The sequence below is a fragment of the Nilaparvata lugens genome, chromosome 1 (genome assembly GCF_014356525.2).
Source record: "Nilaparvata lugens isolate BPH chromosome 1, ASM1435652v1, whole genome shotgun sequence".
Classification (NCBI taxonomy): domain Eukaryota; kingdom Metazoa; phylum Arthropoda; class Insecta; order Hemiptera; family Delphacidae; genus Nilaparvata; species Nilaparvata lugens.
The window spans coordinates 13,706,188-13,722,321 of record NC_052504.1 but is presented as its reverse complement, the minus strand read 5'-3'; the positions used below and the strand labels follow the sequence as shown (position 1 = coordinate 13,722,321).

General features: G+C 36.7%; 1 protein-coding gene across 1 annotated transcript in view; it reads left to right on the top strand.

The window, feature by feature from the left end:
• Window positions 1–14,652, top strand: part of LOC111044418 (homeobox protein EMX2) — a 57,576-nt gene extending 42,924 nt beyond the window's left edge. Inside the window, exons 2-3 of the mRNA XM_039430878.1 lie at window positions 2,713–2,885; window positions 13,534–14,652. Of these exons, the coding sequence (XP_039286812.1) occupies window positions 2,713–2,885; window positions 13,534–13,803 (443 nt within the window). The 3' untranslated portion in view covers window positions 13,804–14,652. The remainder of the gene's footprint in view (window positions 1–2,712; window positions 2,886–13,533) is intronic.
• The last annotated feature ends 1,482 nt before the right edge of the window (window positions 14,653–16,134 follow it).

Genomic DNA, 16,134 nt, shown 5'->3' with positions numbered 1-16,134 from the left:
ATGCATTGTAGTAACCCCTTCTTCTTTTTCTGCATCCTTCTTGAATCTTGTTCCTTCGGGTTTCCTTGTTGCATTGTCTCTGACTTGTCGTGCATTGCAATTGCCTATTCCACTTGCACCAATTAGGGAAGCGACTTTTGTTGTCTATAGAGAAGAGCTAAGTGTGTAGTGCGCTTTGATTCACATTTATTTTCTCTTTCACTGTCACAAACATAACTCTTTCACAAGATTTCTCTTTTCCAACCTTACTGTTTTCGCAGCTCCTTTTTTAATATTGAAATTGTTCTGTTTCTCTGATTCCAACGTTAATTCAGTTTAAAAATTTTTAATTAATTCATTTCCTGAAATTCAGTTCAACTATAGATTATTATAGTCCTATAAAATTAATTTATCCTCCAATTTGATCAAATACCATTTTGCACCAACGGGAATATTTCTTCTGATAATTAATATTTTTTACAGTGAGACAAACCCAAATCAATCAGGTGGTTGTTCTCATAGTTCGTCCGATCAATCCAATTAAATTCGAGAAAATCAGGATCCCATGATCAAATTAATCCAAATTGATCCATTTTCATGAACTAATTTTTCTTCTGATAATCAATATTTGACACAGTAAGACGAACTCGAATCAATCGGGTGGATGTTCTCATAGCTGTTCCGATCAATTCAATTCAATCAGCGAAATCAGGATCCCATGATCAAATTATAAGTAGAGGTACAGCTATTTTCGGCATTAACCAATGGTAAATAAGTTTATCGAACCAAAATCGCAATAATTGGAGGGTTACAACAGATTTTCTCCCCATGATCACAGGCTGCTCTTAATTGTTGATTTCATGGATTCATACAGCTGCTATACCCAGCCCTGTGGTGAAATGAACATAATTTTGCGCGCGCGCAACGAACGTGTCAAGTTCTTGTCCGCTCCCGACCGAACTTGACGATGGAATCGCTCTGTTCGCGAGCACCATACAAACTTGACAAATAATTTATTTTGAGAAACGTTCGTGAGACAAACTCCAGTCAGGACGCGGCCTTGGAATCTTAAATTGAATAGATAACGGCCAAATCGATACTTGTTAACAATCATACAGGCAATGATGTAATAGGTTATTCTAATTTATCACAATTCGAAATATCCTTATCTGATGTTCCATTAAATCAGCTCATTTATCCAAGCATACTCCACGCTCCATCGAAACTAAAAATATTCTGGAATATTTTTTAAACTGTCTGAATATTGTGTTCCGTGTTAGTGAATAAGGTAGGAAGTGTTGAGTATCAATAACTGTGGTTAGGACTGATATTACATTAAACATGCGCCTTACCTGTTCACTAACTTCTCTTCCAAGATATGACAAGGAGATAACACACTTAGACTTCCTTTCTATTTATTTGATATGATTGTGTGAATGGGAGAGAGAGGTATAACAAGGAGACAAAGATTGTAATTTAGCTACACTCTCGATCCTTGTCAGCTTAGGAGATCAACGAAAGCATCAGAATAGATAAAGAAGAATATCACCTTATTTAACCCCTTCCCTTCCACTCCCTCTCATTATAATATGTTATTATAGTGCTCTGATTTATACAGTCGGGATGTTGTCTGCTTGCCAAGGTGATGCCTGTGGGTATTTTGTGAGCGAGCTTCTAGATCCTCATTACACAGCTGCTCCGCCCTTTTTTCCAAAACGCAGAGAATGCTACTAAACCAACGGAGATGGTGGACGAGTGTGTGAGAGATGTGAGGAGTGTTTTGGGTGCACACCTATTCAGATTCAGTTAACATTATGATAATGAGATTAATAGGCTGCTTTTGGGTGTTGTGGACAGTGAGATGTGCTCCTTGTGAATAGAATATACTGTAACACGTGCCAAAGAGTTCAGACTATGATTATTAGAATGAAAGTTTTGAATCACTGTTCAAAACTGTTTTTTTTTCTAGAAATTATTTTGTTGGTATTGCTGTCTGACTTCAACAAAGCGGAATGGTTGTAGCTGCAAACCATTAATGAGTCCTCTGAAAACCCGAAAACCCTTGAAAACAAAATAACAAACTTAATCACATTCTTCGAAGTTACTGCTTTCCTCTCACAAGGGAAAGATTATAATATGCTGATCCAAAGAATCAGATTATATGCTTATCATCGAATCTACAGGCGCAGGTCCAAAACAGGCACAGGTTCCAAGTCATACAACAAGCCAAATCAATTATCATAAACTGAAACTCATCTTAAATCGCTTTGTAGCCTAATACTTCCAAGAAACTCTACAAGAGTTGATCTAATTCTATGAAAACGTGATTGAAATTCAATCCCAAATACTTATAAGATTTAAAAATATTCATCTGTATAATATAAAATACCTTCATGATATAGAATCTATTCCAATTACGTAAGAATCATAAATTAAATTCATTATAATAAAATAATTCCAGTGGCCCATTTCATGAAATTCACTAAGTCACACTCTGAACCCTTTCAGCTTTAAATTCTTTGAATCCTCTAGTGAAACTAGCCACAGGTTGCAGAGATAAAACCATCTCGTTGGTAGTTTTGTTACAGTTCAATCAAATATATTCCACTCACACTGAATCCAATCATAATATCTCATACTATTCACCTAATGAATTCTAGCCTGTAAGTCTTACATTGTCAAATAAACAGAGTTGGTTTATCGGAGCTAATATGTCTGTGTTGTTGTTTACAGGACCCGACATTCCAGGTTTCCTCTTGCAGCCGTTCAGAAAACCGAAGAGGATACGAACAGCATTCAGTCCGAGTCAACTTTTGAAGCTGGAGCACGCTTTCGAGAAGAACCACTATGTGGTGGGAGCCGAACGCAAGCAGCTCGCTCAGTCGCTCAGTCTCACCGAGACGCAGGTCAGTTTCGACACGATTTCCTTAAATCAACTTGAAACATTTATCCTTTTAAATTAATATAATCTATCAGGAGTATCTCAATAAACGGTGGACCTTCGAGGTTCTTCAAAAAGTCAATATTTCTCAAGCCATCAATGAGGTTCAGCCCGATAATAGTAGAATTAAAATAAGGCATCAATGAGATTCAGCCAGATTTGTGCGCCCAATTATAGTAAAATTAAAATAACCTTTGACTTGGAAAGATACAAGGGTTCGTATGCGGGAGCAGAGAGATAGAGGGAGATAGAGAACCATTTCAGCCTGTGTGATTAAAAGAGTCACAGAGTTTGCCAAGTTTGCAAAACAGGCTTAGTCGATACTTTCAAAGAGGAAACTAGGTATTAGGTATGAGGTGTTGACACTTACTAAAGAATACAATAACGCTGTCCGCCTTAGCATGGCAAAATCGCGGCTGGTGTATTCCCAATTTTCTCCGCATATACATCCAAGTCGAAGATCTTTCAATCAATCAATTTATTTATTCATAAACGAGTATAATACAAAATGTGTTCTTTTCAATTTTAAGATGGAAAAACGCTGAATGAAAATTCCTATAGTGGATTAGTACAGCTCTCCACGTTTTAAATTAAAAATATAATAAGTCTGTAATGATATATCTACTACGAACATTGTGAATCCTATTTATCATATCCAATAAATTACCAGAACATTTTGTAGAATAGAAAATATGTATCTTAAATTTTAAAACTGAGTACATAAATGTCATCATGTTTAAAAGAAGAAGTACAAGTTAAACAATCAACTTGATGAATTTAAATTGTTCGTTTAAAGAAGCGTTAATTTCAAATAGAAGGTTGATTCGAACCTGATTCAAAATTATTATCATAATAAATACAGCATTGTTTATTCGATTTGTGTTGATTGAATATCTTTTATACTGGATATCAATGTCTATTTTTGTATCTTCTAACTAGCAACCTTTGTTTGAGAAACGTTGTAAAAGACAAGCAGTTGCTGATTCTATTCAAATTTCTTGACTATCTTACTTGTTTATTATTATTTGTAGTAATCATAATCAGTTCAATTCGTATTTGAAATTGGATTGTTTTATTGTGGTGCTACTGTAAAACATTAGCAGATTGTCGATCGCTCAAGACAATTTGTTAACGAATGGAGCGCCAATTTTTTAAAGCTATATGAACACTCTAAAGCCTGAAACAGCAAATTTTATGAAATTGAAACTTATTCTCGGCTGGCCAACCAGAATGGTCTAGAGAGTTGCAACTTCAGTCTTCTATGGCTAGTAGGCCTATATAGTCGAGGGTTCGAATACCACAAAGGGCATGGTTGTTCAATCATTAGCCACATAGTCTACAGCAAGAGTTAGAGTGGCAGAGTGGCTACAATCCAACCAAATTAATATTCGCATTGTGAAATAAAAGTCAGTAAAATAATAAAAAATAGTCAGTGATTTCAGCAACCACATATTGAAAAACTTATAATAATACTATGGTTACCATGTGAGATTTTATAAATAATTACTTCTAGTCTCTAACTGTAACTGTATTAAGGAATGGGAAAAGAACAGTATACTAAAAAAATATAAATGAGAAAATATCAGGTTTCCTATTTAATGACTTGTCTAGCCTACTTATGCCGCTTCACAATAGTGTACAGTCTCATACAGCAAAGTACAGTCCATGATGATCCTATAATGGCGAACATCACCACATTTATTAGCCTTGTGAACAACCCTATTTTAATACGCTCATACTCTCGGGGTGAGTCGAAATACAATGAACCATCTGTCCAAAGTTAGAGTCTTGCTCGCACCCTATTGGTCCAAAATGCATCCATTGTCATTTTGATTGAGGGTAATCCCACATCACCCCTCAAGTCTCGTTACTCTGTTATCCTACTTAGCTGGTACTTTGTCCTTTCATCTGGAAGTAAAGGCTAGTCGCATCGTTCAAATGAAATTATCATTGTAGGCCTCAATTGATTGGAAAACATGTATGGTAATTCGTTCTCTCAACCCTTGCTTGTGTCGTCTCCTTTTGACTATGGTGGTACAGATGTTCAATTTACATCGTCAGAAAGAAAATAGTATTTGTTTAATGGATCATCAGATCGTCATTTTGTTTCAAGGAATAGTTTTAGGAATAGTAAAAACATCACTTCTGTCGAATATTTCAAAATTGGATGCTATGCTACAGTGACTACGAAATGATTAGAATAAGTCATGTTCTTATAAGATTTATGAAATATTTGGTTTTGAAGCACCTACATTTGGAAATCTACGTTGAAGATATAATTAAGGACTGTAAATTTTGTAAAATGAACAACTACAAGACTCAACCTATTTCGAACTATGTGTAAACTAATCTAAATTAAGGAGAGGAATAGCACAAGCCTACCTTATTTTTTCTCTTCCTGTAATTTGATGATGTACTTATTGTATCAATCAATAAAGAATAGAGAAATAGTTATTTGTATATCTAGAGTGAAAAGTAGGACTTTTTCTCCCTGAGGGAAAAGTTTGAAGCCCGAGGCGAAGCCGAGGGCAACAATTTTCCTGAGGGAGAAAAAGTATTTTTCACTCGTGATGTACACAACATTTTTCCTCCATCTACATTTCTTTATAGAAACTGCAAATAAAATCATTTTAATAACTTACGTATTGGTGACAATGTTTCCTAACAACATAACCTAAAATCTAAAACCTAAAAACTGGCCGTCTGATTGGCACTGCCGATTGCGCTATCTACCGGCTAAAGTTGAAACTTTAAATTATATCAGCTGGGTGTTTACCAAACATGGCTGACTCCAGATCACGCGGTTCAGATTTGAATTGCAGATCAAAAAATATTTGTTGGCTGGTATTTTGAATAGAATAAGATATTTTTAAAATTGTATAAATTTTAATCGTCTACTAATATTAAGAATATAATATCATACAAACATATATTTCATGAGTTGATCAAATTTCTGGTTGTGGTATTGAATTCAGTTGACTCAATGACAGACACCTCTTTATGCTTTCTCATCTGAGCTTAGACCTTCTAACCTATTATAATGTAAGTTTTTAAAATAGAGATGCTTCCCATGTTATTTAAATGTAGTTACTTTTACTCCCTAGGGAGTTTTTCTGTTTTTTACTACCGAGAGCGAAAAAGTGACACTTTAGTATTATGTTTCAGGGAGTAAAGTAAGTACTTTAGCCAGTAGGTGGAGGAAAAAAATATTATATCTCTATCGCAAACTCATTGTAGAGTGGTTATGCTGGTAGAACCGTTTAGTCGCATAGAAATGATAAGCAGAGTGCACTCTGCTCTTCTGTTGCAAGATGCCTGTATGGGGACAACTCTGAAAACAGACTGTTATGAGTTTCAAAATAACTTCTTGGTGCTGGCTCAGAGTCAATCAGTTACACTGTACGTCAATCCACATCTCATATCGGGTCAATCATCATCATCATCATATTTCGGATTGCCCATACGCAATGTTGTTTGAGCCCATAGTGTTTAAACACAGGGTTTATGTGGATATCATTTAGCAGAAAGAAATTAAATATTCATACTTAGAATAATGAATCTGTTACAAAATTGCTTGGTATAGAAATAAATTTGTTATTTGTCTTTGCACTCCTTGGAACAATCTCCATGTCACACGTATCAGATAGTGTTAGAGAAGGGAACCAACTTTTTTTAAATCTTGGCTTTCGAGTAGCTCATTCAACAACTCAAAGGAACCACAAGTTAGTGAAATATCTTCCAACAAATGAAATTTATCAGGACAATTATTTAGCAATTTACGAGAATCGCTTCGAAAAATTCTGTCTCATTACTGAATGGGGTGGATTACAGCTCCATGGATGGTATCGTGGGTTTACGGAATAGCTGTTGTTGAGCTCTAGAAGGGGAAAATAAGGAAGTGGAAAGAAGAGATAAATCTTACGGTCCATTAATTCGTTTTAGTTGAGTCTCCGATTTCTGCCCCTTGCCATTCGACCCGTTCCCAGGCGACCGACAACGATACACCAACTTCTCCTGCGCTTCCTGTTATCTCCAGTTTGGCAAAATCAGTAACAAAGGAATTGCGACTAGAGAGTTCAGTCCCTTTTATTGCTAACTACATCTTGACTCACTGTTCTTACAATACAAGTTTCATCTTCTATACTCACATTAAACTATTGTATCACTACTTCTCGACCTATGAGGCTGCAAAACATCTCGCTTATATTCAGGAGGTGTATTATTGAATATGAAAAAGATAAAGAAAAAATTGGGGAAATGATTTTTGAAGTAACTAACAAAAATGAGTAGTGGAGGATAACTGATAGGAAGAGGAAGAACATGTTAAGCTATATAAATTATTGCTAAATACCACTATGGAAAAATAAGAATCAGTTTGAGATACAAACTCAAGTTCAATTGCAAAATTGATGAGTTTGTGTACTAACAGCTAAACCAATCACTGATTTAATCCTGATTAGCTGGAACGCTAATATTTGCTGAAAAGTCCATTTTGAAATGAGTTCCATAGTTTTCTTGATAGAAAGAATGAGCAAAATATATAAGCTATCGTTATAAGGATCAATCGTTAGTGGTGATTATGGGAGCTAGCAGGTCTATCTTCTAGAATTGGATGGAAAAGAAAGAAGAAAAGGATAAATGAGAATAATAAGATAAGACCACCGTCAAAGAAGAGCCTGATGGTGTTATAGATGTGAGCGAGTTGAAAGGTGCCAACGCCAAAGATCAAACACCTTACAGTGTTTAATATAAAGTTGATCCGTGGCGAAATTGGTGCTTTCATCCCCCCACGGCTTGTGTCAATATTATTTTTCAATCCGGCATGACAGACGCGGCTGGATCCCCGGCTTTCTTACACCGCCCTATCCCCACCAACCCCCTCGACTCACGGCGTGTCGTTTCGTAAACAAAAACCCTCAACACTCTTCTCACCTCTTCCCCACGTCTCCAACTCCCTCGAAAAATAAATGCGGGGTAAAACTCCTTTTGCACCTCTCCAAATCCGAGCTTATACCGCAATAAACCTCTCTTTCGGGACTCGCTTCAAAGCTTCATCTCACCACTTTCCGCCTCTAGAATCAGGATGCGAAAATCCTTTCACCTCTGAACAATAACGAGGATTCTATCTCACACATCATCCCCTTACATACTCACCTTTTACCGTCTTTCTGTTACATTTTACCTTCTCTTTTGGAAATCCTCCTCTTCCTATCGATATAAAATTAATTTTGATCTTCATCTTCATACAAAATATATTGATCATATCCTCATTTTCCATCAACGGCACATATTGACTTATTACAAAATCTACAGTTTGAATTTGATTCATTTCCCATTCAATCCCAATCCAATTACCCCACCGTATTAGAGCACTTACAGAAGAATTATTCATAGAATGCAAATATATTTCCTATTCTGGCGAATAAAAATGGATTCCAATCTGCGTGCACTTTGCATTTGGACTGTAGTATTCCCAATCAGTTGACTCTACCTGCAATACTCGCTTTGCAAGTTCATGCGGAAAAATTACTTTATCAAAAGTGTTGAAGCACAGATATATGGAACAGTTCGATTAAAAGATATCCCATACTATGAAACAAAAAAAGGTCAAAATATGTTATAGGTTATTGAGTGTGAAAATGATTCCCGAATTACTTCGATGATATATAAAGAAATCTTTTCAATCAAAACCAATTTTCTCTTGGTTCTATATCACAAGAGTTTACACAAATTTCAGAGGGGTGGGTGAGTTATGAAATTCAAAAACAATACATAAATCTTCTTCATTCTCATCCACTTTATTTTGTTGAACTTTTTTGACAAGATTTCACACAGGATCCAATTTCGCAGATGAATTTCAAAAACTGTTGTGATCAGGTCCAAGAAGAAGAGGAAGAATCATAATAAATCAATCCGCCGTTGTTCTAGAGCAGCGTGAGAGCGTGCTAAAAAAGACACTAGATGTTCACTCAGCAAACAAGTTTTATCGTTGGGTAGAATATGCGTGGAATGCGCTGCTGAATGGACGAGTGTGTGATGTGTGACCCGCAAACTGTTTGCTCCGCCTGTCAAATAACAATTCCATCGACAAACAATGCCGAATTGAGCGGGCTTATCGTTTTTGTGAGCGATTTTGTTCCATCAGAGGTGTTACCATCGCTTCTCGCGCTTGTAACTGTTCCTCAACCTGGAACGATCGACAAAAACTGCTCTCGTTCAAACGCAATTTCACCCACCTTCTGCACGAGACTATTGAACCAACAGAAGAATGAAGATATAACAGCAAACCTCTATTTGCTTATTGTTTTGCGGGCTTCGATGAGATTTCTTCCATATCCCTGGATTTAGTGTCAACATTGGTTATTTTGCTCACCTTTTTATATCCACAATTATTTTGTTTCTGTAGTTGACCCATGGTGGGATCAAATTTTGTTTTTCTCTTTCTGCAAAGTTTCATAAAACTGAATTTGATTCTCCCAATTATAAAATTCTCTGTCTTTTATATTCCATAACGTAACTTAATAAAAAATCAGATCAATACAAGCCCTTCCAACGAAGTCAATCACTTCAATTTACAAATAATATAACATGATTCACTACAACTATTTCTAATAGAAAATGAGAATTAATTGAATCTACTTTCCCTTATATTTTACCCCTTGTTTAATCCTGCAGCTCGATGAGTTTATTTGTATAGAAAAAGATTGAAGGAACCCGGTGAACAATTCTCATTAACATTATAAACTATCTTTTTAACAACAATCTATGAGGGAACTTCGCTTGCATAATCAATGGCTCTCCTATTTTCATAGTAATGAATACATTCGATGAATTCCTGTTATATCAATAGATACCTGACTACATTTTTTTTATATCCAAATTTTATGTAGGTTTCAAATGAAATTGGTAGGAGCGTTACACAACATGAAAATGCGAAACATTTTTCACGCTTTGAATCTCTTAGATTAATCGCTATTGAGTTTCATCAGTTACTGAGACAAGTTTTGTAGAGAAGCCGGAAAAGTTAATTTGAAAAGAATAATAATAATGATCGAAGCGTGAGTTTTTTGAGAGATGACAGAAAGGTTGATGGAACGGATTACCGAAGCCACATAGTCGCCTCGCTGCTACGGGGAAAGGATACATCTTATCCCAAGAAGAGGAAAGCGGAATCTTTGTTGCAAGAGGAAGGGAGGAAGAAGAACTTAGTAATAATAATAATGAGCAAGAAGTTTAGGGGGAAAGTGGGAATTGGTGAGAGGGTGAGGTTGGAAATGATCCACCCTATTAACTGGTGATCCTCCTCATCTTTTCCATACTGTATTTCGGGGGAGGGCTGAGGGGTGACGTGAACGCGCCCGGGAGAACTGAGCCGAGCTGGAGCGAGCTGATTCGAGGGGTTGTTTGCTCGTTGCCCCCCATCCCAACAGGAGTCGTTGCCAAGCGGAGGGAAGAATGGTATCCTGTTGGAGAAGATTGCTGTTGGAGCTGCGTCGCCACGGTTACGCTACCCCTCCCTTACACCACCAACCCCTATAAGCGACGCCGCTCGCTCTTTCTGCTAACGATAGTGATGATGACAATGCATTAACGCTCAATCCACCCCTTAACAGGCTCGGGCTCACTGCCATCCACTCTTATACTGCCGGTCATTTATTAATGCTCTCTGCCTTCAGCGAAGTCTCGCTCTCACTCTCCTCTCCACTTGCCAAACATTTTTTCTCTGGAATAATAGCCTCAATCTATTATCGTCGTCAAGGAACACTTACCCGAACTCCTCCTCCCTCCTCCTCAACTTTCTTCTCCGTTGTAATCGTTCACTCAACATTCTCTCCTCATTCGCAACCCTTCCGTTTTTCATTATGTTTCTGCAAACAAGCGATGGATGATACCCTGCTAAAGCATCATTCCCTCTCACTCTTGCTCTTCGTTACTCTGCATGCTTGTCGATGCAAACTTTCGAAGGCTGCTTTCAATCCTTCTTGGAATATAGATGTGCCTCGTGTTGAACGTATTGGGAAATCTCATCCGTCCGTTATTCATTTCTCTCCCAAGATTATCGCAATCATCCTATTCCATTACCGTATCACTCTTTATTGGACGTGAAATTTGAAAATGATTTTAGACTCCAACGTTTGGTCTTTGGTAATTGGTGATGCATATATTGGTGATTCGGAATGGGAACAGTTTTGGGCTAGGCCTGTTGGTCCTTTTCTAATCATGTATTTGATTTGTGCATTGGTTAATGTTGATGAATAGATAAATAATAGAAACAGTAGAAACATTGTAGCACACAAATAAGACTTACTAAAACTATGAGAAGTCATACTTACCAGCAGTATATATTGTATAATAAACTTCCTCAAACAACCAGGAATCTGACTAAACAAATTCAAGAAAGTTATATACAGTTATCTGAAAAATAATGCCTTATACATGCTTCACCAAGTATGATTTTCTATCCAATTGTGTGTACTTTTAAAATATTATGAGTTACCTATTGCTCTTGTTGTAGCCTGATAGTTTATAAAATGAATCCAGAATCTGTAATCTTGAATCTTGGTGCAATTCCCTGATGTTCACTTTTTCTTCTGGATTACTTTAATTTTAGTACTGTTTCATGACATTTCAAATGAAGTTCAAAAACGTCTTATGTTAGTCATCAACCTATTGATGAAAGACCTTTTTACTGATTGATCTTATGAATTTCATTCATCAAGTCTGATGTACTTATTATACCCATTTTCGCGTTTATTAGTTGCCGAGCAACTCTTCTAATAGTATATTTTTGAAATTGATTTTTCCATATAACATAAAGATTTATAGCTTGAGTATCTCTTGAAATGGAAGCTTATACAATGGATTTGATAATATAAGATGGTCAATTGTGAAAATTATATAAAATGGCTAGTACACATTATGAATATTGAGAAATAACGACATTTTAGCACAAGAACTGTGTTTCAGCAGAACTATTGATTTTTTTATTTGATATATTACAAAAAATACTTCAAAGCACAAATCTCTTCTCAGAAGGCCCCTTAAAAGTTCTGAACTTGCGTGCACAAGTTTAGTGAGTGCAGAATCAAGTCTTAGCCTAGCAGTATGAACACTGCTCGAGTAGAGGGAAGCACATTATTAGATTGGTTCTATTAATCCGGGGCCCCAGAGGAGCAGTTCTAGTCGCTGATTGGCCGACGCTCGAGTTTGGGAGGGGTTTCAGGGGGGTAGCGCTCAGAGACCTTTTCCCTTAATGCTTCTTAACCTTCCTCCCTTTGCCTATAGCGCGAGCTGCTTCTCGGCAAGGCTTTTCAGCCGCCACTTAGCCTGCCAACCCTCTGATTCTCTCCGTCACTCTCCCATCTAGACCCATCACTCTATCTCTTTCTAGTTATTACTCGCCCCTCTTTGAACCCCGTTTCGTCTGAAGCAGCGCACAGCTTCCAAACCCCTCACTCCACCCCTCTTCCCAAAACGAGCCAGCTTTCCCCCTCACCTCCTGCCCATCTCACAAGTACTTAGGAGAAAATGGAACAGACCCGACGCTACTGTATTATACTGCAGACCCTAGGTAGCGAAACCCATCCTGCTAAATAAACACAATTTCGTAATGCAATAACCCTCTTGCCACCCCGTTATTATTATTATCATGACGGTGCTACTATAACCTGGTAGGCCGCTATATGGCTGGGTATTTTGCTAAATTTGCTTAGGGCATGCTATTATTCTGAAGCGTAGCTTATCTGCCTTGAACGGGAGTGAAACCGACCGAGTGAAACCGTGTGTTTGTAGGATACACAGACTGTTGATTTATTATTGTGTTTCAGAAAATATTCGCAGCTAAAATCTTCATATTTTTTTATAACATTCTCTTCCGCCATCAAATTCACACGAATTTCTTAAAAAAAACTGCAAAAGCATTCAAGTTTTCAAACATCTTGAGAAATTGACAAATTTCTATATCATCATGTTTGAACTAGTGAACATGGACGTATGAATTGATTATACTTGCCATGAATCATGGAGGATTTGGAGGATCCAAAATTGGGAGAAAGTGAACTATTTCTTATCCCAAATCCTAGATTTCAGCACAAGCAATGTGATTGAGTCATAAGTTCAAATTCTTAATCAGTTTGAAAGGGAGAGTAAGGAAGATTGAAATCAACCCTCAGGTTTAAGGTTTAATCAAGGTTTGCCTCTTCTTCCTCAATGGCTTTGTAGCAAAAAATCTCACGTGCAAGGATTAGGTTATTACCTGTTAGACTTACAAACAGCTTATTGTTATTTGAGTTTGAGTCTTTTTTTTTCTCTTTATACATAACATATTATATAACACATAGATTTATTATTGCCATCTCTCACATGGCCTTCCAACATCTTCGTGATATTCTGCCTTCTGACAATAGGCTGTTGAATTTTCATTGTGATCAAGGGCTAATAAGTTCTGCCAATTGATTTTCGTGGCATTAGTTGTGATCTGATCACCGTGAATTCGAGTAATTTGGAATCATGTTCTGCATTAAATTAGTTTTAGGTTTCTTTGAAACAACCCATCATTGGATAAATTCTGATACCTTTCAATTTCAACAAAGTTTACTCTTGTTTTTTCACAGGTGAAAGTCTGGTTCCAAAATCGGCGAACCAAGCATAAGCGTATGCAACAGGAAGAGGAGGCGAAAGCCCAACAGCAAGCGGCATCAGCCAACAAAAACTCACACCACGTCAATAAGTGGAAACAGGAGACGTCACAGCAGCCTGCGTCACAGCAGCGGGAACAGAGCCCCCAGAGTCAGCAAACCAGTCATCCTCAGCCCATGACTCTGCAGCAGAGACACTCATCGTCCCGAGACACAGACGGATATTCTTCAGGATCGGAGACGTAGCCAGAGGGTGCACTGGCTCAGGCTTTACGGCCAACGTTTTGTGAACACTTACCTGTGCTGTGAAAAACAATCTGTACTTTGGTAGATAGGAGACTGATGATGCACTCAACTTGAGGCTGTGCATCATCAATGCTTTTTGAAACTTTCAAAATAGAATAAGTGCCAGTTGCACAACAGTCGGTTAAATTTTAATCGTGATTAATTCCATGAGAGCCAATCAGAGAAGCCGTCTTATCAAGAAGGCCTTCTCTGATTGGTTCTCGTGAAATTAATCACGCTTAAAATTTGACCGGAAGTTGTGCAGCATAGCCTAAGTCTCCCCAAATTCCAACTTTAGGCGTTCATATCTTGAAAAGTAATAATGATAAATTTCTACTTCCAATTTTTTCAATTAACAAGTTTTTCCTGAGAAATCTGTTCCAGGTATCCAAATAGTATAGTATCCAAATCGAAATACTTCGAAAAATATCATCAGTAAAACGTTTCGAAAAGCATGATGCACAGCCTTAGGGTACGAACAGAACGGTCAGGTCGATATTCAACTTTCATAGTAAGTCTTCTTGTAAAAATGAGTACAGACTCATGCGCCACGAACACGAGCATTCCACTTTACATCAGCTGATGCTATGCTTATTATATCTGTAACTAAGGGCCGGTTTCCGAGCTCGGGATTTAGGTGAGTTATAGACTTTAAACAGCTGGAGGTAGAAAATTGGCTTTCCAAAACGGGGCGTAGTCGCAGTAAATAGTTGCAGCAAAATAAATCCTGATTTTCACATTTCTATAATTGGATAGGATTTCGTTGACGAAATAAAACATTTTTTGTGTAGTTGAGAAGTTAATATTGTGGTAATTATTCATATTGAATGAAAAAGACTAAGAAATTGTCAAAAAACACTGGTTTAAAAGTGGAAATCAGTGGTTTTTTGACAATTTCTTAGTCTTTTTCATTCAAAATAAAACATTCCTAAATAATTCGAAATAGCTGAAACTTTACACTATTTTCTCTTTATTTTATTTTGTGTTCAATTTTCTAGATTTTCAAAATTTAACTTAAACGTGACTTTGACTATGCCCCGTATCGGAAAGCCAATTTTCTGACTCCAGCTGTTTAGTCTAGAACTTAGCTAAATCCCGAACTCGGAAACCGGATACTGTTTCTGTACAAATACAGATATAATAAGCTGATGCAAAGTGAAATGCACGTATTCATGGCGCATAAGGCTGTATTGTGAATGCGTTGGTTACCTTCTTGGTAACCTCCTCGCTATGTGTTTTCATAATATTTAATATGATTAGTTTTTCTATCTAGACCTGATTAGTGTTATCGATCGGAATTGAAATCGACACCGCGACTTACTCGTTCTGTTTGCACCTAAGTTGAGCACTACGGCCTCTGTATTCCGTGTAATAATAACTTACTTTTTACCATAAGAGTTGACTCCGATCATCAAATCTCTTGGCAGCAGAAGAAGCTTTCCTTGTTAAAAGCATTACTAGCATTAATTTTACTTATAAGTTTGTTTTCTAGGCTTTATAATTTTTGTATCTTCTATCTCAGTAGTCTTGTCAAGTACCGGGAGTTATAAAATTACTCAATGTCTCCATAATCCACTCCAATTAGTGAAATTCTAACTCATTTATCTTTATTCTTTATTCATTTATAATTTATACAATAAGTACATAGACAAAATGATAGGGATAAAAAAATAGGGTAACCTTGTTCTTTTTCTCTCCCAAATTAAGATAACATATAGTCCGAAATAGGTTAAGCCTTGTAGTTCTTCAATTCACAATATTTTCAGTCCTCAAGTATCTTCACAAAGTTTAATTGATAATAGAATGCTTAATTAATATAATCCCACATACAATATAAGAAATCATAGAATAAATTCCTCCACAAACTCATGAACAGAGTTTTGATTGCAACCCCCCATCATTAAGCTCAGTTTTTGATTGGATGTATTCTTGCAAGTTCATTATTGTATGTATAGAATATACACTTGAGAACCATTCATCAGATACAATTTATCACTTTCAATATGCTATTTCATTGCCTTTTAATTTACTCTCATGTTACACACAAGTTTATGAGAGGTTTAAAAACATAAATCCAATCGTATACATAAACTAAATCCATATTGAGCAATATCTTCATCTATCAAGGCCTCATCTGTGGTTTGATCGTTAAATTAATGACAGTTGGAGTGATAATATTCTGTGAACGAATCATCTATTTAGAGTTCATAGCTATCAAGTCGCTTTGATTATCAGTAATAAGTATATATCATTTCATATTCTTCATGGTCTCAACTTCTTGCCGTGAAATAG